This window comes from Aspergillus eucalypticola, assembly GCF_003184535.1.
Source record: "Aspergillus eucalypticola CBS 122712 chromosome Unknown BO83scaffold_15, whole genome shotgun sequence".
NCBI classification, from domain to species: Eukaryota; Fungi; Ascomycota; class Eurotiomycetes; order Eurotiales; family Aspergillaceae; genus Aspergillus; species Aspergillus eucalypticola.
Genome location: NW_020290289.1, coordinates 503,271 through 526,494, shown reverse-complemented (window position 1 = coordinate 526,494; position 23,224 = coordinate 503,271). Strand labels below are relative to the sequence as shown.

Sequence of the window (23,224 nt, the reverse complement as noted above, 5' to 3'; positions counted from 1 at the left end):
TCTTCGGTACCGATGCAATCATCAAGCCAATACACAGCATCCTCCGCATCTATCCACGCATCGTCGAGCTTGGAGTCAACCAAACTTCCTCAGGTATCTACATCGGTACCATATACGCCTTCATTAGCGAACCAAAGCACCATTCTACCGAGCCAATCAACCTTTCCGCAGCCTGCCATCGCTACAAATAACAGCAGCCCCCCCGAGTCTACTTTCTCACCTGGAGGACTCTCTACCACTTCTACAATCCTTATCACCCAAGTCCGCACTGTGACTTCATGTCCAACTTCACTGACCGACTGTCCAACTACGGATAAGACTACATTTTTCACTACCGACACCATCACCGTGGGCACTACAATCTGTCCCGTAACTGCTGCCATGGCCTCTCCAACGAGCTTGCAGCCTGCAGACGATGTGTATACTGAGGTTTAGAGGGTGTATGTTACGAAAACCATGACAATCTGTGCTTGTGTAGGTGATAGGTATTGATTGTTTACTTGTCCTCGATTCCAAATTTTACTCCATTATCTCGGGGTGTTGCTAATATTTACGCCAAATTGTCTCCACAGTAGTTCCTGGCAACCTAATAGATAGGTTACTAATGGAATTTATAGTAATCATCATCGTCTCGTTCCTATTACGGTCTAATCAATAATCTATTACTATGATAAATACTTCATTGACTTTGTCCTTGCCCTCATCACCATTCCCCCAGTTCAACCCAGCAACCTTGACATCACCGATGCTGCTTCTGCTCCTCCTTCTGCCAAACCTTAAAGTACGTACTCAACAGCTCCGGCATAGAAGGCAACTCCGGCATATCCGACGACGCAAGCAAAACACGCCGACTATTAGCATTCTCATACACAGTCTTCGTCATCGTCTCCGCCTCCCAGTAAACCAACAATTCCCGAATCTTATCCTGCAAGAACGTCGACGCGACTTTGAAATGATGTTCTCCATGCGTTGCCACAGTATCAGCCCACTCCAAAACCGATACCCGTTTCAACGGGGGGGACGTATACTGTGCCACCATGTCTAGAACCTCATTCCACGTCAGGGTAAGAGTTTGATCAGGGAGGACAAGGTTATAGGCATGGCTGTGGTGACTGCTAAGCGCAATTTCCAGGATCGCTGAGCTTGCGTAGTCGACTGGGATCATCTGGCAGCGGGCCGCTGGGGGAGAGGGGTAGCATCCAACGCGAATGGAGCTGACCATCAGATGTTGGAAACCGTCCCCGGGGTTGGCAACTCCCGTTTTGCTGTGGCCGGAAATGACGGGTAGGCGATGGATGGTTACTGGCATGCCGTTTGCGATGGCATCCCAGGCGATGCTTTCGGCCACGATCTTGGTCTCACTGTAACCGACGAGCTTTCGTTCGGAGTCCGTAGTGTTGAGGGCTGGTCTTTCATTCTCGCCGATAAGCTCTCTACCCTCGAGATATGCAGATGTTCCGCAGGCTGAAATGCTGGAGGTATAATGCACGGGCTTGAGGCGCTTCGTGTTGGCGAACCGAAGAATATTCGAAAATCCATGGATATTGGCGCTGCGAAGCTCCGAGTATGAAGGCATGTAGTTGCATTGGGCGGCAAGGTGGAAAATAACACTGGTCCATTGAGCGAAATGTTCGTACTTCTCTTGCCCGAGGCCGAGTGTAGAGTCAGTGAGATCGCCAGGTACCACAATGACTTTAGATTCGGAGTCCAATGACAGTCCGTAGTGCTCCAGGTTCTCCTTGATACGTGCCAAGCCTGCTGTGGCATCTGGCGCTCGCACCAAGCATGCAACCTCCTTCACCCGCGGGTGACTAGTTAAAAGAGCGAGAAAGAAGGCACCCAGAAAACCGGTGCATCCGGTCACAAACACCCGCCCTTCAGATTCAGAATGCCAACATGGGACAACCTCTGATATTGGCTCCAGAGATTTTGCCAGCTCCAAGTCAGCCCGATAGAGCACGCTCTCATCGACGTCGTCTTTGCCGTTACCGACAAGAGACCCTTTCGCGTTCTCAAGCTCTCCGGACTTGTGCTTTTCGCGGAGGACCTGCATGGTAATCGCGCCGAGTCCTTTGACATTCTGCGCCTTTGATATTTGAGCGAGTGATACCTCAACGCCGACATTTCGCCGGAACCAGCTGCGTATCTCAATGGTCATCAATGAGTCAATTGCAATCTCACAGAGCTCCTCATACGGCATGTCATCGGGATAGGACATGTTCGAGGCAACCATTCGACCGATCTCGAGCGTAATCTTGGTCTCTGTAGCTGGATCATAGAGAAGAGAGGGATTGTGCTTGATCGCGTTTACGAACGTTTTGAGCTCGTTATCTTGGCTTGCGCTCCCGCCGTCCGAAGCAGTCAGCATGTTATGCCACGCCAGGAAACGAGCATCCTGTCCAAATGTACCGCCATTCTCCAATTCTGACACTGGCTTTGTTGTTCCCATTCCTATGCAAAGGTGGGGAGCACCTCGCATTATTTGTATTTCCAGGGCCTTGAGTAAATCAGGCTCTTCCAGCACTTCCCATGAGCTCATTTCCACCATTTGCCTAACTTTATGGGACGTTTCAGCAACAACTCCAATATCTCCCATAAAGCCAATATCGAGTACACTAGCTTGTAGCCCTTTGCAGTGACGATAAGTGACAAAAGCGTTCAAGAAGGTATTGGCAGCCGCATAATTTGCTTGTCCTGTATGACCGGCAGTACCAGAGACAGAGCTAAGTAGAGCGAAGAAATCCAAGGAGCAATTTTGCGTTGCGTGATGAATATTCCACGTGCCTTGGACCTTCGGAGCGAGTGCCTCAGTCCACTCCTCGTATGCCATGTTATCTAACGTTTGATCCTGTTTGACACAAAAGTTAGTCTGCATTTCACGATAACAAGGGAATGTTGACTGCAAAACGAAGGTGTATAGTAGGGAAAACTTACTCGTAGCACCATGGACAATTGCATAATTCCCGCTATAGGCCGTACTGCGGCAGATACGGCCCGTTCAACATCGTTGATATTGGTGACATCACCTGTCACTACCTGAATGTGACAATTTTCCTGAGATTCCATATCCTGGACAAATTCTCGAGCCTTGGTTGTCTCCAAGCCAGACCGGGACATGAATAGCAAATGCCGGGCGCCCTTCTCTACCATCCATCTTGCCACTGCACGCCCGAGACCCCCAAGCCCACCAATCAACAAGTAAGAAGCATCACTGCGGAACAGGGCCCCTTTAGCCTGCATCTTAGACACCTGTAAGTCAGATGGTTTTTCTGGCATTTCCACCAGAATCTTGCCCATGTGTTTGCCAGTCTGCATATGCCTAAATGCTTTAGCAATATCGGACGCCTTGAAAACAGTAACAGGCCGGATAGGACGGAGCTTCCCTTGTTCGATAGAATGAGCAAATTGCTGCACTAAGCTTCGAATAACCTCAGGGTTCTGCTCGCCAATTTGAAGAAGATCCACACCAATGAAGGTTCGGTTTCCCATGAAGAGGTCCATATCCAGCTTGCCATGACCGAGGAAGTCACGCTTACCCAACTCAATCATTTTGCCCATGGGGGCAACACACTTCCAAGAGGCATGCAATAGTTCGCCGGAAAGAGAATTCAGAACGAGATCCACTCCTCTATTACCGGTCGCCTTCATCACATCCCTATGAAAGCTAACGCTCCTCGAATCAAATATATGATCCTCGGGAAGGTTGAACTCTTCCATAAGATGTTTTCTTTTCTCTTTGCTTCCGACCGTGGCGAATATCTCGGCTCCAATTGCCTGGCATATCTGAATTGCGGCCAAGCCGACACCGCCGCACGCGCTGTGGATCAGAACTGTCTGCCCTTTTTGTAGATTTCCGCACTTCACCAACGAGTAGAGAGCGGTGGAGAATACGCAGGGACCTGCTGCTGCATCTTCGAGGGACAATCCTTCCGGGAGCACAAGACAAGTCTCCGCGGGCACTATTTTTCGAGTGCCCATTAAGCCCTTTCCGAAAATTGAGACCCTATCTCCTACTTGAATATTTTGTACCTCTGATCCCACATTGCGGACAATACCGGCCGCTTCAAGTCCGATCTCGGAAGTTTCTCCCATCAATCCCATCGATATCATGATGTCCTAAACAAGCAAAATTTAGCATTTAAACACTGAAGGCGATTGACAATGGCTTACTCTGAAATTGAGCCCCACAAATCGGATATCCACTTCTATGTCGTGTTCCCCAAGGTGTCCCACACGCCCATCCAGGGCCCAAGTCAGAGAATCAAAGATACCAAAGCACCCAATATCTAAAGATCTCTGCTCGAAGCTATCATCGGCAGCCATCATTTGGTGGAGGAATTGGAAGTGAAATCGACCGACATGTACTGCTCCATCTTTAAGGGCAAACTCGTAGTCCTCATTAATCGGGTTCTTGCCTGATTGTCGACAGATTCTTTCGAATACAAGCGCAATCTTCTCTGCTGCACCAGATTCATTCTGCTCGAGTTCAAGCGTTGCAAAATTTGTAGAGATCTCTTTTCTTACCGTTCGCATTAATCCCAGTGTTAGGCCAAATCTAGGGTCTGAATCTCTACCGCCAAATTGAACGGGTGGCATCAGCCACAGGCAGTGGCCTTTGACACAAGACAGAAAGCGTTGAAAGGCACTGAATCCTTCCTCTGAAAGACTGTCCAAGAGAGGACTATCTAGGTCAAGGAATGATATAACGTCCGTTATCGAAGAGGACAAGTCGTTCAGGGTCAACCAATTGACCCTGATTCCTTGGTGTGTGAAAGCCTGTGCGAGTGTGTATGCCAAACTAGGGACCTTGCCATTATGAAGGAAACCAATCTCTTTATCGAGAGATGCCTGGGCCTCAGGTCGCCGTGACAGGATATAAGCATTGGTCTCGAATGGTGATTCGTTGTCGTAGCGGACAATGTCTGCACCAGTGAATCCCGCATCCAGGAGCTCGTGATGCCATCGCGAGACAGGAACCACTGGTGTCTCCCTTGAATCCTCTGCATTCCACCAGCCTGGGAGGGTACCCATGATGAAATTGATCATGGGGAGTCCGGGACAGAGCTCTGTGAGGAAAAGCCACCCCCCTGGAGCCAGAAGTTTGTTCAGATTGCGAAGGGAGGTCGATATTCTTGGGGTAGCATGAACGACATTTGAAGCGATGATCAAGTCATAGCCCTCCACGGCAAAGCCTTGGCCCTCAGGGTCCTTGGATATGTCGAACGTCTCGTATAACATCCCAGGGAAGTTCCTAAAGTGCTCTTTTGCTTTCGCGAAAAATCCCGCCGAAATATCAGTAAATGTATAGCTGGAATACAAAGGGCCCTCGTGCTTTGTTGCATCATAAAGGGCATCGAGAACTGCCGAGGTGGCGCCGCCTGTTCCTGCACCAACCTCCAGGACTCTGAGTGTTGGACGGGAATGGCTGAGCAATGACAGGAAATTCTCCGCCGGAAATAGACGAGAGGACTCCTGATACATACTACTGACGGCATCACTTCCGCTAATAATCTCTAGAGCGTCGACGCTGTCATCTAAAATGCCTTCAATATGTGACAACATCTCATAACCGGCAGTATATACACTGCGCACCAAAGAATGCTCGATGTTTTCGCCGAACTCTTCGATCTGCGACAGACACCCTTCGGGATTGGAGCCAGACTTATCCATTTCGAATACAAGGCTGGGGTCTTCGCTCTTTATCCTTTCGTATTGGGAGAACAACCACTTGTGGTACTTTTTGAGGTGCTCCTTTGTTGGTCTGGATGACCTTGTCCGGTGGTATGCCTCCAATATGAATAAGTTCGTCATCTCCACAGCAATTCGCCCGCGATTTATGTCGGCTGGGATTGGTGGGATTAGGCTCTCAAGTGGTAAAAAATCTATATGAGGCTTCCAATGCAACGTTGCGGCGGACGCGCCATTTTCATCGTTGATCGTGGACTCACTGATTCCAAAGAAGAAGCAGCGCCTCAGAGAAAGCACAGGCTTTCCATCAGCAAGCAATAAAGCATCTCCAGTGAACGTGTTTCCAGCTGCATCACATGTTGATTTCAAAGACATCACCTCTTGTCCAGTGGCGACGTATAGACTCTCAATAGCGGTGGGGATGCACAGTTGAGTCATAGAACGTTGAATTCCTTTGGCTCCTGCTACACTCAATAGCTGGAGACATTGGTCTATCACGACAGGATGGAGAGCATAGCGACTGCCGGTCAGCGCAGTAGGCTCATATAACGTTGCTGCTGCCTCGGTTGTGGTAGGGCTCGCGGTGATATCTCGAAGCCCGCAGAAATTGGGGCCGTACTCCAGTCCTCGCTTCTCCAAAGCGTCGTACCATTCCTTGGCCAGCACCCTACGTGAGTAAGGAGATACTGTACCATATTCATCACTGAAGCCATCTGGCTCTGCCCGCACCTGGCCCACACAATGTTTCTTCCACTCCCCTTCGTTATATGCAGTGATTGTAAAGTCGTACCAACCGGAGTCTAAACTGTCGGTCAGTTTCACCGGTCGGAGGCTCGTGATGATCTCAACGTGCTGCAATTTCGCCTCTTTCAGCACCAAAGCAGCTCGCATAAACACGTTTTTCACCGAATATTCGGGAACCTGGGAAATCTGACGCATAGCCTCCCCAACCATTGCCACATATCCGGCACCTGGAAAGACGACCTCTCCCCCTATTTTATGTTCCAATAGCCACGGTACATTTTCAGCTTGCAGCATATTTCGCCATACAGGTTCTAAGTCGCTCGATTCTAGAGCTCGACTTCCTAACAGCTCGTGGTGGGGAGCTGACCGAAGCCTCCAGTCCCTCGTTAGACGGGTCTCACTCCAGAAGGATTCATTATGATCCCACGAGTAGGGAGCAAGGTCTGTCACTGTGGCTGCAGGACGGACTAACGACGATAGGCCCAGAGAAATTCCATGGGCGTATAACTGCCCAGCCGTGCTCATCAAGCATCTCCATTGGTCTTCATTTCGAATAAGGGTGGATGTGTATGAGCAGCTTCGCTTGGAATTTGTACCGGCGATGATTTGCCGCAAGGGGCCAGAGAGCACCGAGTGTGGTCCAATTTCAACAAATGCCAGAGCCTTTTCATCATCACACAATATCTTGCTCAGTGCCGTGCTAAACATGACTGGATTTTCCACATTTCTTCTCCAGTATGAGGGACTCAGAGCGCAAGGGTCAGAGATAGTTTCGTTTGTAACCGTGGATACTAGTGGAGTCATAGATTCATTGAAACAAATTTCCGAAAGTAGTGACTCGAAAAGTTCTCCCACCTCATTCATGTGGTGTGAATGGTAAGCCACATTGACTGCAAGACGCCGGCAGAACACCTCGCCTTGTGCTTGTATGTCTTTCAACATTTCATCGACCGCTTGCTCGTCTCCGGAGATGGTCACACTTTCAGGGCTGTTCTCGCACGCCACAACCACGCCATTCTTGAGATATTTCTCTGCTTCAGCACGTCCCAAACCGACTGCCGCCATAGCGCCATTTGCTTTTGCTGACTCCATAGCCAGTCCACGGAAATATGCGATCTTGATTGCAGAGGCGGCGGTGATTGCTCCTGAAGCATACGCCGCGGCAATTTCGCCACTCGAATGTCCTACCACAATGGACGGCACGACCCCCAGCTCCCGGAGGAAGTCCACCAGGGCCACCTGTATGGCGATACAAAGGGGCTGTGCAAACCTAGCCTCTTGAAATCGGCTTTTATCGTCGGCATGCATTAGTTCCTCTAGATGTTGTTAGATTCACGCTATGTTTAGGAAGAGATCATGACATGCCTTCGATACTCCAATCAGGTGGAGTTTCCAGTAGTTGTAATTCCTCATCTAGTCCCTGTATGACTGACCGGAATTTCTCAGAGCTCAGGATCATCTCTCGCCCCATGCCTGGCCACTGTGCGCCTTGTCCGGTGAAGACGAAGCAGATCTGCGGGTTGATTGCACGCGCTTTCTCAAATGTCGAAATCGTCCCATCTTTCTCCACGATGGCAAAGGCTCGGTGTTGCATGTGCTCTCGTTTAAACGCCAGTGTATATGCAAGATCCACAGCAGCGGCTGGGGTGCCATGTAGATAATCGCTGATTATTTTGATGTTGCTATCCAGTGATGTGGCCGACTTGGCAGAGGCGAGCAGAATGTGAGGTGGGCCTGGCCTCTCGTCGGATGCTACCCCAGACTGGGATCCTGCACCTACAGAGAGGGCAGAATCCAAGACAACCTTGAATTATTAGCAGACTTTCTTGGAATACCTTGTGGAATTATGATCGGGCTGAGCGCACTAATACATACATGCGCATTGGTACCCCCTATACCGAATGAATTGACGCTGATCCTCTCACATCTACCTGCCGGCCAAGGTGTTGGATCCACAGGAACTTGCAACTTTGCTTCTTTGAAAGGGACTTAAGTGAAAGAATTAGTAGTTTATCCCTTAAACCGCTAGGCAAGGGAGTGTCTCACTGTTAGGATTTGGGGTATTGAAATGTATATTGGGAGGAAGGATCCTGTGCTCAAGCGCGAGTACGCTCTTGATCACACTGGTAATTCCTGAAGCGCCTTCTGAATGGCCCAAGTTTGGTTTCACCTAGTATTTATCAGACACTGCATTATTTAGACTTGTAGTTATCTCGACCCTCGACTCACCGCTCCAATATGTATGCCCTCGTGACCAAACACATTGGCAATTACAGTTGTTTCTGCTGTGTCGCCAACGATTGTGCCAGTTCCGTGACACTCAAAGAACGCTGTTTTACTAATATCGGAAATTCCTGCTTTCTGATAAGCCTTCCTGATGAGTGCTTCCTGTGCTTGCGATCCTGGAGTTGTTATGCTAGGTGTCTTTCCGTCGCAGTTGACAGCTGTAGATCGTATCACGGCGCGAATGGGATCGCCATCCCTGAGGCATGCATGTAACGGCTTGATGTAAATTGCATTTACAGCTTCCCCTCTTCCATATCCATCTGCAGAGGCATCAAAAGTCTTCGAAATTCCATCTGGGGAAAGTGCCATGGTCTCCGAGACGGCGTTAGTGGTCGTTGGCGTGATGATCAAGTTAGTCCCAGCCACCAACGCTGATGAACATTCGCCTGTGTATAGTGCCTGACACGCGTCGTGTAAACCTACAAGAGCAGCAGAGCAACCGGTGCGAAATGTGATACTGGGGCCCCGCAGATCATACTCGTAGGATATTCGGTTCGCAAGGGCGAAATCCGCCGCGCTGACGACCCTGAACCGATCGATGGCCTGGGTGTCCTTGCTCATCAAATCCAACCAGTCTTCACCAAACACTCCAACATAACATCCAATGTCCTTTCCACGGCATTGGGATGGGATTTGACCCCCATTTTCCAAACATTCCCATACAACCTCAAGCAATATTCGTTGTTGCGGGTCGAGTTTTCCGGCTTCTAGCTTGCTCATGCCGAAGAATCCAGCATCAACCTGCGATATATCTTGCTGAAGGAAGTAGCCGTGCTGGGTCCGAATCGCACCAGGACGAGTCTCATCGTAGAATGCTTCAATATTGTATCGGTCCTCGGGAACTATGCAACGGCCATCGCGTTTGTTGATCAATAAGTCCCAGAGCTTCCTCTCACCATTGACACCGCCAGGAAGCCTCATCGACATGCCAACAATCGCGATCGGGAACGGGACGGGCTCGCAGTTGCTGTACACCTCTGGTTGTACCGCGCCATGGTGGTCTTTACAGTGTGAAAGAATGGCGCTCGGTGAAATTTTAACATCCAGTCCATCCATGATTTGGTAACTTTTCTCCGCTCGGTAATATTCACGCTCTAAGGTGGAGCAGGGACTTCCAGTCTTTTTTACTGAGAATCCGGTGATGGTAGAAGAGATAAACTGACACTGATAGAAGAGAAGCGATACACCTTCCACCCAAGAACGTTTGAACGGTATCTATTTTTAAGTGTGGGTTGCACCCTTCATATTAAGTGCGACCACTTACAACCCGTACTAACATTAGAGATCGTGTACGTATGCGGGATTGTCGAACCCACGTTCTTCTCATCGCACTCAAGTAGCGGTCAGCAAAGATCAGAAACGATCTTAACTGTAACATTACTACATCGTGGTTTGGTCTAGGCCTTGATGCTTTTCTACTTCTCTCCCCCTTTTTACTTGTCAATTCGACGTCTTAGTTTACTATTTCTCCCCCTTCGATCCCCGCGTGCTACCAACTGCCTCCCTTTGGCCATTGAGATAAGAAGTATGTTTGCATTGACTATCCATCAAGCTATGACAAGACGACTGTGTGTTGCTAGATTCCATGTTCCACACTCGACGCCCCTAACAAGCCTTGTCCTGTGTGCATTGTCACACGAGTAAAATCGGCGATAATGCAGTCAACGCCAGAGAGGACGGCAAGACGGGCGATCGCACATGCGTATTCGGAATGTCCCCAAGCCCCGGCATGGTGTAGGAGCTAGCCTCGTCATCAGTTCTACTTAGTTATTCTTGGGCAATTCATAGTTTCTTATAGAACGGTCGGTATGATGTGTTCAAACCTGCACTGAGACAAGAAGTGGCCAAAACAGCACTTCAGCTCCTCATTTCCCACCACTGGCACTGATCTGTAGGCTTATTAGCCAATGCCGAGGATGAAAGCTGTCTTGTAACCTTTCTGCTTCTCAGCTAGAAAACTTTAAGCTTCAGGAACAAATCAGAGGTCGGAAACAAGGACATTGTACATTACTATACTATCCCTTGCATGAAAACCCGTACTATGCGCGTAGATCTACGCGCCCCCTTGCATCCAAAGTTTTCCCTTCATACTTTTTACTTCCGGCGCTAGAGAATCATAAGTAAAAAAATCGTGTGACCTGTTGTTTTCTTAATGTGACCGAACAGAAAGTCAATTAAGGAGCTTAAAGCGGTGAAGACCGAAGGCAACGCTGCTAGCAGTGCAAAGACTTTTCGATTGATTCTTCCATGGTTAATCAGATCGAAAATGGTGCACCAAACGGAAAACAGACAACAACAAATACCCAATTGCAGAAATAATGTCAAAGCAATGTGGAAGCGTATGTTTATGTGGGACTACTATGGCAATGATCTACATTCTCAAGGGGAAAGGAGTAAGCGCGAGCTCTCCCTGACGGGACGGACAAAAGACCGTGTCATACCGCAGGGGAGGGTACTCTGCTAGTGACTCGAGCAGAGCATCACAATTAGGCTTGGTTCCTTTCCTTGACTAAGTTGTCGGTTAGACTAATAAACTTTGACACATACGCTGTCTGAGACTTGAATGCCCTCTACACCAATCCGCTCGACCCTAGACCCCACAACCATAATAATTGGCTGATCTGCTTATAAACATGTTGAGATACCGATCATCCAGAATGGGAATGTCCTCCTTCAGAAGATTGAAAGGATCACCACTATAATCACCCTTTTTCCTTGTGTTGCAGGAAATGATGAGAGGAATGTTGCTCGTCTAAGATGTTTTTTAAACAACTGGGGTCCTCTCGGTGCTAGTGTGCAATACGTCTTCCAACCTCGAGAAAACTACAATACATCACAAATCAAGCGACCATTCTAAACCAGAGGTCACCATGAAGTTCAACAACGCCGTGAACATTGCAACTGTTGCTTGCCTCAGTGTTTCTCCCACCCTCGCTCTGGTAACCTCGTGCTTTGATGCCCTCGACTCCATTAGCAAAATACCCGGCTACTTTATCCAGAATGTTCAGCTGAACGCCTGTCCGGCCGGTTGCGCACCCAACATCGACCAGTGGAACAGCGATGTGAAAGACGAGATCCTCAACGAACTGTTGGAAGATGGTATCCAATACACTGGCATCAATGATGAGCCGGCACAGAAGGCATTTGTTAAAGCCATTGATGACCTATATAACACGGTCGTCTCCAAGTGCCAGAAAGAGTCCGATGGTCTGAACCTCTGCGACGATGAAGACAAGGTACAGCCATTCTTGGATTGCGTCAACAGCAACGCAAAAACCGCTGTTCTCAAAGGGGTGCCCCCATTGCTTCCCTACATCACAAATGACAGGTGCCAGAAAGTCGATGAATACTTGAACAGCGATCAGCTGTGGAAGGATGACTTTCCGGAACACTTCAAGTCATATGTCGACCAGTGCCACAATATCTAAATGTCAGCAACACCAGCACTCTTCGACATTTATCTGGCCTTGAAGGAAGTCACGATGGAGCTCTATCATAGTAAATGGGAGGAACTGTTTGCAAAGAATCATAAGGGATGCTGTGGCTCATTGTATTTGTACCGTTAATTTTCAAATCCTCTTGCATGGACGCAGCATCTCTTAGTAATCATACATAATCCTTTGCATTTTCACAATATGATATGTTTCTCTATCAAGGACACTGCTCGCCTGCAGGACGCACTGTAAGCGTGTCCGGACCAGCAAGAGCTCAGTTTAGTGAAATGCATCCATGACAACCAAGTATGATTTATCCAGCTATATTGGAGGTCCCTCTTACATATACCTGATAATCTCTGAGATTTGGAACCGTCATGTCGCACATAATCAGATTAGTTTTGAACTGTGTGAACGCTTTTCATTAGACCTAGACAGTAGACAGGCTCTGCCACACTTATGGCACAAGTTAGTTTCAACACCGTAAATACTCTGAATTGCTCGAAACAGGCAAGAGGAGAGAATCAAGACTTAGGGCGCCGTTTATAGCAATTCTTGTTGCAAGACCTTGATTTTTACGAAGTACATAAGCCTCGTAATGTGTGAAGCACAAGGTTAGTACGGGTTTGAGCAATTGTTGTCACGGCATGGATATATATTTCAGTCGAGTTCAAGTGCTGCCCTACCGCTGCGAGATAGTTCTGCGCGATATATGGCCTACTTCGCCTTACTGATATAGACGAAAACTCGACTATATTAGACTGCCCTGTTCCATGTGACGCCTTCCTATGTAAAATCTGGAGAGTACAGGAGCTACGGGGGCGAGACTGATCTCAACAGGAAAAGGAAGGGATCTGCAAAACATTGCCTGTCACATCCGATTCCGTGGCAAAAAGGGTGTAACACTGCCGTTAAGATGATGTGACGTGCCATAACACGGTACTTGGGAGACGCTATCCTTCTATGAAGAAGTGTACTTCATACTAGTATGGTGGGGTGTCATTTAGGGCACCCAATATATCCACAAACGCTCACATTCCCATAACCGAGCTTTGGTACTCAGATAAGGCAAATTAAAGAGCTACGGTCACAACATATATTTGTTACATATCTTAGTAGTGGGGACCTCTAACATCCGAGGTGACACAATCAGAAGACTTACATAAGAATACATTCATGTTATAATCTCCCTCCCCTCCCAGGAGTCCAACACATTCAGTGCCCATCCAAAATCATCAGTACAAGATGTCACTGTTTTCCTTGTCCGGAAAGACTGCTCTAATTACCGGCGGCACCCGAGGAATCGGCCAAGCAATCACCATCGGGCTCGCTGAGCACGGCGCAGACATAATCCTCGTCCAGCGCTCACCAAACATCTCCGACACCCAACCGGCCGTAGAACGGCTCGGTAGGGGTTGTGAAGTGGTGCAATGTGATCTTGCCGACCGCGAACAAGTTGAAGGACTGATTAGCAAAGTTGTCGCCACTCATTCAGTCGACATTCTCGTCAACTGCGCCGCAATTCAACACCGCAGTCCGGCGGTGGACTACGATACGCTCCATTATGAAGCGGTAATGCAAACCAACTTGACAACTCCATTCGTTCTCTGTCGCGATATTGCCCGCCACTGGATTTCGCAGGGGAAGCGCGGTAAAATCATCAACGTGGCCAGCGTTGGCAGCTTCCAGGGCGGTATCAACGTTTCGGGGTACGCGGGAAGCAAGGGGGGCTTGCTGCAGTTGACCCGTGCGTTCAGTAATGAATGGGCTGGAAAGGGGATCAATGTGAATGCCATCGCTCCAGGGTATGTGATCTAATACGCGTTTCTAGCCAGGAGGTTCTTTCAGCATGACTGATCCGTCTTATTAGATACATCGAAACCGATATGACCGCTGATACCCTGACGGAGCCACACCATGCAGCCTATCGTGAGTCTATTATACCACGAATCCCTGTGGGCAGGTGGGGGAAGCCGGAGGATATGAAGGGGGTAGCAATTTTTCTGGCTAGCCAGGCTAGTAACTATGTTAGTGGGGAGGCGATCGTGGTTGACGGGGGTTGGTTGGCACGCTGATCAGCCTGATGTATCATGCCCATGACCTAGAGTGACTGCGCTCCACGGTATCCATCTGACATATCAGCTGGCGTTCTACGTATTATATTGCGAGTTATACACCATAATTGTTTTATATTCACAATGACACGTAGCAAAGACGGTTTCTATCTCCTTCTCCCAACAGCACTCGAGCCGTTTTGCCCATATGAATCGAGTTTACTGGAAGAACGCTCCTTCAGCAGTCATGGGATAGTATATCTCATGATTGTCATAAATGCTGAAGGAACGAGCCATTTTATCTCCAAAGCCTAGTATACGATCCTGATGAGGTTAATCATCAGCAATGGCAGCCACTTCTTATACTAAGCGCTCTCTTCTGCTAAGTTTTCTTCCTTCGCTCTCTGATCCTTTGTCGATGTCCACCTCGTGCAAGTAACTAATAGAAAGGACAGGACTGGTGCCGCTGTTGTTAAATACTAGATAACCCATGTTAGTTCGGCAGTGTCTAATAGAGGCAACAGGAAACGTACGAATACTCGCGTCACAGCACTACTGTACACAGAAATGACCACTAGGGTCTCCGTAGAGGGTACGAAAGAGCGCCATCCTGAAGCCCCCGCGGATATCACTTCATTGGCGACCATCGCAGAAGCGATATCGGCAAGTTTATTCTTGAGCTGGGTTTGGAAGACCGCTTCACCAATAGCCAGGAATATGGCACAGCTTCCGGAATTGACGAAGAGAAGGGTGATCGCACCCACAGGCACAAGGTCTTGGGGAACAGATGCCCGAACTCCTATGTTGGCTTAAGAGAAGAATTAGCCTCTATTATCAGGGACAGCGTGCACGGGAGAGCTGACCATGGTGACGATAAGAGAATATCCAATGTCACCTACAATCTGGAATCCTATCCAATGACCATCGGATGTCGAAGGATGCAGAGTCGTCAAAAGCCCACCACCAAGGAAAACCATTGCGGTGGCGAAAGTAAGAAAGGGGTTCCACCGTCCCAGTTTGTTCACCAGACCCGCCGCGATTAAGGAGGTGAGGACGTCCGATATGACGGTGGGCAAATACTTGACACCACTTCAGGTTGGAGAAGCCCTAAGAACAGCTTGGAACCGGATGGGAAGCCAGTATATGATACATTGAAACGCTCCATTTGCGAAGAAGGCAGAAGCACAGATAAGGGATATATTTCTGCTAGAGGTGAACAGTCGGCAGGAATCAAAGCTGCTTCCTGCATATGAAATTGTCCATCCGACACATATGCACGTCACTACCCCAGCACCTGCGAACAATCCAATTATATTTGCCGATTGGCAGGAGTACCTCTGACTGAGTCCACCAAATTGTAGTGCTATTAGCAGCATGCTAACAGAGCCAGCAAAGAGCAAGAAGCCAACGACATCCAAACTCCGTAGTTTTAGCCCTAAGGTATACTTTCGGTGGGAGTCCCTTTGACGTGGAAAATAACAGTATAACGACGGCGGAGAATCCGGCGATAGGGAGATTGATGTAGAAACACCATCGCCATGTAACATGTTGGGTAAGTGCTCCTCCGAGAATGGGCCCGACAATGCTTGCAATGGCAAAAGTCGAGTTTAGGGTTCCAGTCCAGACTGCTCGCTTGTGAAGCGGGATCACGGTAGTCAAGATAACCAATCCACCAGCGAAGATCCCGGAAGCTCCTAGACCAGCAGTAGCCCTTCCCACTATGAGGACTGGGGATGATGGAGCAAGGGCACAAACAAAACTCCCGACCTCGAACAGGGCAACATAGCTCAAGTAGGCAACCTTTTTGGAGAACAAGCTGTAGGTTTTGCCGGCAACGGGCTGGCTGGAACATCTACACAGGTGCATTAGGTGAACCCTTCGCTTCCACAAGAAGCTATCAGATACCTGGTTGGTACTTACAGTGAAATAAGGAACGCGCTCCCATACCAACCCAGATCTCCGATTGAATGGAAGTCCGAAGTAATGACTGGAATCGCCGTTGCGATCAATTTGAAGTCCTATTCCAAGCATTGGCTATATCTGTGATGCAACATGAGTGAAAAGCGGCTCTACCAAGCCAACCAGGAAGGTGCAGGGGCAGAGACCAATGTGAAGGAGAAGTAGCTTGGGGCCTTTCACTTCGTTGTCAGGGTCTATTCCTCCGTCTGTTTGAAGAACCGCGTCTGTGGAAGAGTCTTTCTCCACGCGCAATTCCAAGGGTGCGTCCCTTCTCGCGAGGTTGCCCATTCATGATGGTTCTTTGCTCAGGCAAGTTAAAATGATGCTGAAAGAAGGCAAGAGAGGAGCACCACAAGGATCATATCGCGGTTTCTGTAGTAGTTGAATGGCAGAACAGAAACAATAAGCAGAACGTCTGAGAGGGCAGAGATTGAGACTAGGAAAACCTAGTTCCTCCTATGCCCCTGATTATGACACCGGGACAGCAGAGGCTAGCATACATAGAAAGATGGACAAAGAGCACATCTTTTTATTCTACGCTTAGCTGCATGCTTGATTCACACTCTTACGGCGGGTAACGAGACAAATGAACCGATGGTGTTGGTATACTTGAACGCATTAATTTTGGCATAACATAAGGCGTATAGTCGAACGCCATAGGCGACAAGAAAAAACCACACATTAGAGTAGTTCCAAGTTCCTGGTAGACGGAGGGATTCTAGCAGAGATATCGAGAGAGGAAGAAAAATTAATATCTTGCTATGCTAATTGACACTTTACCTATCGCTTCTGATGCCCAATGCACTGTAATTTAGCTTTTATGACAGTTGTTGGTCGCCGGTGAGGCCCCTGTCCCAATAGTACCACGTCATATTATGTTCGGCGCTTCCATTCATGGCCGGGCATGATACACCGTCATAACCTATAGTTACCAATAGCCTCCAATTATTCCAGTCACATCTACCAGGGTACCTTAAACGGAGTGCACCCTGTCAAATGTGACCGGAACCTTCCCCGTGCATTAGTGCTTAGTCTAGCACGCGCCATTTATTTGGATGGCACGTATTTCCGTAGGAGGTCAACACCACAAGCACATCGCCAATATATTGCAGCCAAAAACATTAATATTATAATTGGCTATATCCAATTTAGAAGAGCTAACGATCGCCGATCACGCCCGGGGAATACAGGTAGAGCTTGACACCACTGCGAGGCTGAAATCTCCACGGAGCAGAACTAGACGCCCGATAGACAGCGGCGACGTGAACAGTGTGATGGCTGAGAACAGTCTGCTGTAGATACTGCAAAACTCTGCCCTTGACATAGTTCCGTCTGATCTTTACTGCTATGTATGAAGGCAATTAGAAATATGTATAAAGTTAGTGTTCAATATTCACTCTGTTCGCAGCGAACCACACTCTCTGCCAGTTACCAATCATATATCATCTAGTTCGCGATTACATTGACTATTGAAGCTAGCACTGCTGCTGCTCGATAACGTTGGCTATGTACTGCTGGTACTCTTGAAAATCCTTGATACCCTTCGGTATACCATTTGGTTGCAGTCCTTGCTCCTCCATTAGGTTCCACCGAATTTCCATGGCCTTTTGCCACGAAGACCTGCTCTCCATACGCTTCTGCCATGCCTGCACGTTCGGGTATGGCGCCAAGGGATCTTCCCCGGACGGAGTAAGCAAGGCCATGTTAAGGCGTGTATTCCAGGGGAGGAATGTTAGGTCTGCAAATGTACATTTGTCCCCAACAAGCCATTCCTTGCCTTCAAAAATCGTATCAAGAACGCTCAACACACGATGGACCTCTTTGGCGTACCAATCAATGGCGGAAGGAAGCTTTTCGTGATTTAGGACGTTGAACCTGGACTGTGATAAATTAGCACTGGCCTGATAGGGTGCTGGCATATACAGAAGGATAGAGAAGGCTAACGTACCATCCGCACTGCCCAAAATATGGGCCCTGTCCGCTCATTTGAGGATGTAGATACTAATTAAGAAGATGCTTCTCATTTACCGAGTCGTAGGTGAGTTTCTTATCATTATCGTACACCTCCAAATATTGAATGATTGCTCCAGACTCTCACAAGGTCAAATTGGTATTGGGGTCAACAATTGCTATCCGTGGAAAAAAGCCTCCTGAAGCGTTTGCAGATGCTGATGCACATGGCTCGAAGAGAAGAAAGCATGAGGCAACAAACCTGGGACCCGACCGTTGGGGTTGATATTGATGAAGGGGGCTTTCTTCATGTCTTCGAATTTGAACGATTCGATGACATACGGGACTTGCAGTTTCTCGAGGATGACAATGACCTTGACAAGATGTGGTGTCAATTCTTGATTATAATCTGCCATATGACTTTACTGACTATCCATGGATTTGGTCCAGGGACTATGTCACACATTAGCAAGCGAGATTAGCCATGCCAGCGGAGAAAATACTGTATTGATGCGAGATCATAGGACCAGGGGTGCCTTACGGGTCAACCAGACGGTAATAGGTTTAACCATGTTGTTGTTGGAAGGGGGTTCACTCAGCAGTAAATTCGCAGATGATGGGGGAGGTACCAGGTTGAGTAGGAGACGCCTTCTTATGTATCTGTTGAGGAGCATTCAGAGAGGGGAGTGTAATGGACCCGTCCTAAGTCACGAAGTGATGTGTTGTGATGCCTGTTTAGCACGACAGGGATTCCACAAGGCTGTCGCTGTGGTCATTTCTTTGTTCCATTCCTGCCTAGAGTCATACGGCCTTCTGTAAAGTAAGCCATCCTCGATGTTGGTGTGTCTACACTAGAACTGGTTAGTCATATTTTAAGTGCTTATCATGGCACCTAAAATCCACCGGGGCTGCTCGGAGGTGTAGTGTTGGCGTACAGCGGGATGTACGGCGTAATACCCCTCATATATACTCATTGCCCATTAGTAAAGCCGACGGAATCAAAGAGCAATATCTTTTCAATATTGCTGCCTATGGATATTACTACATAAGTCAAGTAGATAAAATTATAACGAGGGTTTGCCATATATTAGTCAAGAAATCGATGAGGAAACCGAGCAAGGACTCTTGGAAATGCATCTTCATTCCTCCTGGATTTATTCAGTTGGCGTCAGTTCTTATCGGGTAGATTCATGTTTTCTTGAAACCAGAACGTACTCCTTACTAATTCATCTGTGATATCATGGCTATTAAGCGCATTGATATCTATTTCCAGTGTGACACGGCAAGACATGGGATGAGGAAGTGAAGGTAGGAAGCTTATCTGTACTGGGCCATTGACTATATAACCGAGGTTTGTGCCAGCAATATCTCTTTAAAAAGACACTTAAGCTATCACCTACCTAACAGGGTTTCCGGAGAAAGACACGAACTCGTCAACAATTCTATAGATTGATCCAGGAGGTAGAATGATGCTTACAAAGGTACTACAAATAATTGATGAAAAGCAGCGACTTCTGCCGGGGTGTATTCATAGGACGCGATGAGACAGGAATAAATATACTAAGCCACAGCCACACCCCGGGAATATCTCTTCAGAAAGTCATTGCAAAAGATAAATTGTACGGCTTAATTCTTCACTAAGCTGGTCATACCCTTAAAAAATCGGCTTCTGCCTGGTGGCTAAAGCGAAAACAATACTAACTGAAGTAGATGAACCCCGGCCAGAGAACACACACTCTCCTCAACACTCTTTTGATAGCTATAACCTTCTACAGGGATAGCCCTTGCAGCGCTGGATAAGGAGAAATATTGATTTAGTTTAGAATTGGAGGCGAACCATGACACTACTGCTTTCGTAATCGCGAGGGCAGGCATATAAGCTACTTCAAGAATGGTATTTTTGCTTCCAGCAAGACTCAAAATCTTCAACTTTTTTTTATTTTTTTTTTACACCCAGACAACATGCGCATTCTCTGTCTACACGGCTATGGCACGAGCGCCGAGGCCCTCCAATACCAGCTGTCGGGCCTGCTTCATTCGGCAGATCCTAGCTGGGAGTTTCATATGCTATCCGGCGAGATTGAATGCTCGCCTGCACCTGGTTTGCAAAACCCTTTCAGAGTCCTACTGGAGAGATAGAATATCTAACCACTATTCGATGACCCGCTCGAAGGCATCGAAACCAACTTTACTCCCCCATATTACTGCTGGTCACGCACATTTGACGCACCATCCATCAAGGAGGCTCACACCTCAATCACCGAAGCGATTGAGGATGAGGGTCCCTTTGACGGTATCCTAGGATTCAGTCAGGGAGCCTCAATCATTGCCTCCTTCCTCCTCGAACAGACTGCCAGCCACCCCGAAGGACCACTCCCATTTCGGTTTGCCATATTCTGCTCGACAACAATTCCCTGCTCCTCGGACCCTAACTACTGCCAGTCCTTAATGGGAGGTCTGTCTCGGCAGGATCAGCAGCGGATCCGTTCTGGGCAGGATGATCAGCTTGCACAATTGCCCACATCCATTAAGGCACCAATTGAAGAGTTTGTCAAGGTGATCAAGGCAGGCCAGTCGATTACTCGCGAGCCAGTTCGCTTCTTTCTGGACCGGTCTATCGAAGAAATTCCCTGTGCCTTGCACCCGGACCATTTTGCGGGCCGCCTCTCGATCCCTACCTTGCATCTACGGGGTCATAATGACCTCCCTGGGTTATCTGACTGCGCCTTGCTAGTAGAGAAATTCTGCAACCCCAAGTGTCGCAAGACCATTCTACATTCTGCCGGACACGATATCCCGAGAAGTGGGTCGGAGCTGAGGCAATTCAGGGCCGGATTGGAATGGCTAATTGCGCAAAGCCAGTTGGCACCTCAGTAAGATGTCGAGTACGAGGAAATTGTCTGGGATAGCTTTTGTGGCGTTGTTATATAGAAGCATTCCTTGTTCTACATTGTCAATGCGTATGCGTTATATGCAAGAGGTACTTGGACTTGTTGTGTTACCGAACCAGCGGTGTGTCTCAGAACATTTTCAGTAGACCTGCAGAGAGCATTGCGGGCAGTTTAAGCGGTGTAACATTGGCAGCGGTAATTCCCGCTTCTATGTAGAATGTTCCATAATGTGCCGAAGAATGAAATGCGCAGCATTTGACCGGAATTTTCATTGCTGGAGCGTGGGGGCTGAGCTACACTCCTAGGAAAATGATCTAATGGAAGAGTCCAGTGGCCCCACTCAGTACATAATCCATCCCACTGGTACATGGGGCCCAGGTCCAGATTACCCTCATGGACCAAGGCGAACCTGCTGAAGGCTGAGTATTACTCCCTCGCCTCCTTGCAGTGTTCTACATTTGGGGTACAGGAGAGATCAAGGAAATATTTTTGGGGCAATAACCTTAATAGCCTTTGGTGAAATTATGAGCTCTACTGATGGGCCTTTTCAGGGAAGGAGTCTCAACCTTAAGATTCTGGATTTGACAGGATAGATAAATCTTCAAGTATCCAAGAAGTACACTTTGGAACTCAAATACTAGAGATACCCCCAAAGCAGATCTAAGTCACTGTCATGTGGCCTGACCGCAACGCGTGAAGATTAAAGCAAGGGGGAAGGGAGGGAAGGGGCTTGTGATGAGGAACTCACGTGCTGGATTCGCCAGCGGTGCACGCTTGGAATTTGGCTGCTAGCTTCTCAGATCTGTCATCGACAAATGTACCGATAACAGAGGATGATATGCATACACTATGAACCTAAACTCCCTGCGTGCAAAGCGGGCTACTACTTAAAGACACACATCGGTCCAGACCTTGTGTCCACTGTCATCCTTGAGCATGCAGAACCCGGATCTATACGCCAGGCCATGATCGGTATTTTGGATCTACGTCACAGGGAAGCTTTTTCCGGAGATCGGATCGATCAATCCCAGCTAATCCGGCTACGTGGGACCGATGATCACAACCCCTTAGAAGAAGTTTAATCGGCCATTACCATAGAGGCTTTGCCTTAATTTGTTAACCGGTCACTTTGCTGCATAAATCCACAACACACGAGGACGAGGCAAATATACTTGTTGGCCGCCATTTTGAGAGGTATCGATTCTCGCAACCCGCATAAGAATAACAGTAATAAGCAAATATTGTATAGTACTCGATTAATTCAGACCTGCTCAATTGGCGTCCCTTCACCCGACACCGTGCTTCTGCAAAGGACGTCAGCGGTCCGAATCTAGTCTCAGCAGCCGCATGAGAATCACGTTGTCGTACATTAAAGCAACTGTGCTAATAACAAACTGCTCCTGAAATGGGCTGAGACACATTTGGTCAATTTCAAGAGTCTGCACACGCGAAGGCTCTATTAGCCTTCGAGACGACAAGGCGAGCTCATCAAAAAAAGCCGTAAAGGCAGTCACGTCATACAGCTAATTACGGAACACGAGTGTTCCTTGTTATTTGGTGTATTTGGCAGGTTTTGAACAAGCCACCCCTTGGAAAGACAGCCATACAGGACTCAGGCAAAGCCGTTCCTTGCAGTGTCCATTGTGTTTCTGTATTGACTCAAGGCTTGTATACGTATCACTACCCACGTTCCATTCCTTAGAAAAGAGTCTGGAACCAGTAATATTAGAATGCCATAGTTGTTGCAGTCGGCAAGGTATAAGACAGCAATTGAGAGGTTCAATTGGAATCCAGCAAAGCCTAAAGGAATGTAGCGGCTATGCGCACACACTACATAAAGAGAGAAGGGAACAATGCCGTTGCTTCATTCTGCAGAACAGCAAAATCCCCTTGTTGCCACGATATTATACTGCCACTTGCATAGGCCTGCATGGGCTCTGTCCTGATACTCCAAGAGGCAGATCGATTTCCAATGACTTTGTCACACTATTACGCAGCTTCTTTCATGATTTTGTTCTTTAGTTGCCCTGAGCTGCAGTGATACCCGCAGGAGAGACTTGGAGTCGGAAGGTAGCAAGCTATCCGCTAGCCGATTGGCGAATCTGCCGCTACATAGACCATCGTGTCTTGTAGATAGGATCGCCGATCATATCTACCTTGATGCCCAGAAAAAAGCAGTGTCCTTGCGTGGTTTTGCAAGCCTTGCATAGCGGTCGTC

At 48.1% G+C, this 23,224-nt stretch overlaps 6 protein-coding genes across 6 annotated transcripts; 3 read left to right on the top strand and 3 right to left on the bottom strand.

The window, feature by feature from the left end:
- Nucleotides 1–739: 739 nt before the first annotated feature.
- BO83DRAFT_362710 (polyketide synthase) lies at nucleotides 740–9,774 on the bottom strand (the record flags this gene model as incomplete). The annotated part of the gene is made up of 7 exons (XM_025529535.1): nucleotides 740–2,848; nucleotides 2,935–4,116; nucleotides 4,171–7,720; nucleotides 7,866–8,236; nucleotides 8,308–8,420; nucleotides 8,479–8,602; nucleotides 8,662–9,774. 7 exons carry the CDS (start codon nucleotides 9,772–9,774, stop codon nucleotides 740–742), a joined length of 8,562 nt encoding a protein of 2,853 aa, XP_025387317.1.
- A 1,640-nt stretch (nucleotides 9,775–11,414) lies between these two features.
- BO83DRAFT_51586 (uncharacterized protein) lies at nucleotides 11,415–12,270 on the top strand. The gene has a single exon (XM_025537409.1). The coding sequence runs from the start codon at nucleotides 11,589–11,591 to the stop codon at nucleotides 12,144–12,146; it is 558 nt and encodes a 185-aa protein (XP_025387316.1). The 5' UTR covers nucleotides 11,415–11,588; the 3' UTR covers nucleotides 12,147–12,270.
- Nucleotides 12,271–13,397: 1,127 nt separating this feature from the next.
- Nucleotides 13,398–14,227, top strand: BO83DRAFT_362707 (NAD(P)-binding protein; the record flags this gene model as incomplete). Its single annotated transcript, XM_025529534.1, has 2 exons — nucleotides 13,398–13,957; nucleotides 14,023–14,227. 2 exons carry the CDS (start codon nucleotides 13,398–13,400, stop codon nucleotides 14,225–14,227), a joined length of 765 nt encoding a protein of 254 aa, XP_025387315.1.
- A 344-nt stretch (nucleotides 14,228–14,571) lies between these two features.
- BO83DRAFT_399594 (MDR family MFS transporter) lies at nucleotides 14,572–16,457 on the bottom strand (the record flags this gene model as incomplete). The annotated part of the gene is given in 8 exon segments (XM_025533329.1): nucleotides 14,572–14,685; nucleotides 14,740–15,014; nucleotides 15,102–15,295; nucleotides 15,332–15,625; nucleotides 15,675–16,058; nucleotides 16,127–16,224; nucleotides 16,280–16,365; nucleotides 16,385–16,457. The coding sequence occupies 8 exon segments, from the start codon at nucleotides 16,455–16,457 to the stop codon at nucleotides 14,572–14,574; spliced, it is 1,518 nt and encodes a 505-aa protein (XP_025387314.1).
- A 1,183-nt stretch (nucleotides 16,458–17,640) lies between these two features.
- On the bottom strand, nucleotides 17,641–18,712 carry BO83DRAFT_408896 (glutathione transferase; the record flags this gene model as incomplete). The annotated part of the gene is made up of 6 exons (XM_025534089.1): nucleotides 18,657–18,712; nucleotides 18,546–18,568; nucleotides 18,378–18,489; nucleotides 18,194–18,258; nucleotides 18,114–18,166; nucleotides 17,641–18,040 (listed from the first exon to the last, which is right to left on the bottom strand). Exons 1-6 carry the CDS (start codon nucleotides 18,685–18,687, stop codon nucleotides 17,641–17,643), a joined length of 684 nt encoding a protein of 227 aa, XP_025387313.1. The 5' UTR covers nucleotides 18,688–18,712.
- Nucleotides 18,713–20,077: 1,365 nt separating this feature from the next.
- On the top strand, nucleotides 20,078–21,119 carry BO83DRAFT_446900 (uncharacterized protein; the record flags this gene model as incomplete). Its single annotated transcript, XM_025536622.1, has 2 exons — nucleotides 20,078–20,216; nucleotides 20,289–21,119. The coding sequence occupies 2 exons, from the start codon at nucleotides 20,078–20,080 to the stop codon at nucleotides 20,990–20,992; spliced, it is 843 nt and encodes a 280-aa protein (XP_025387312.1). The 3' UTR covers nucleotides 20,993–21,119.
- Nucleotides 21,120–23,224: the final 2,105 nt, after the last annotated feature.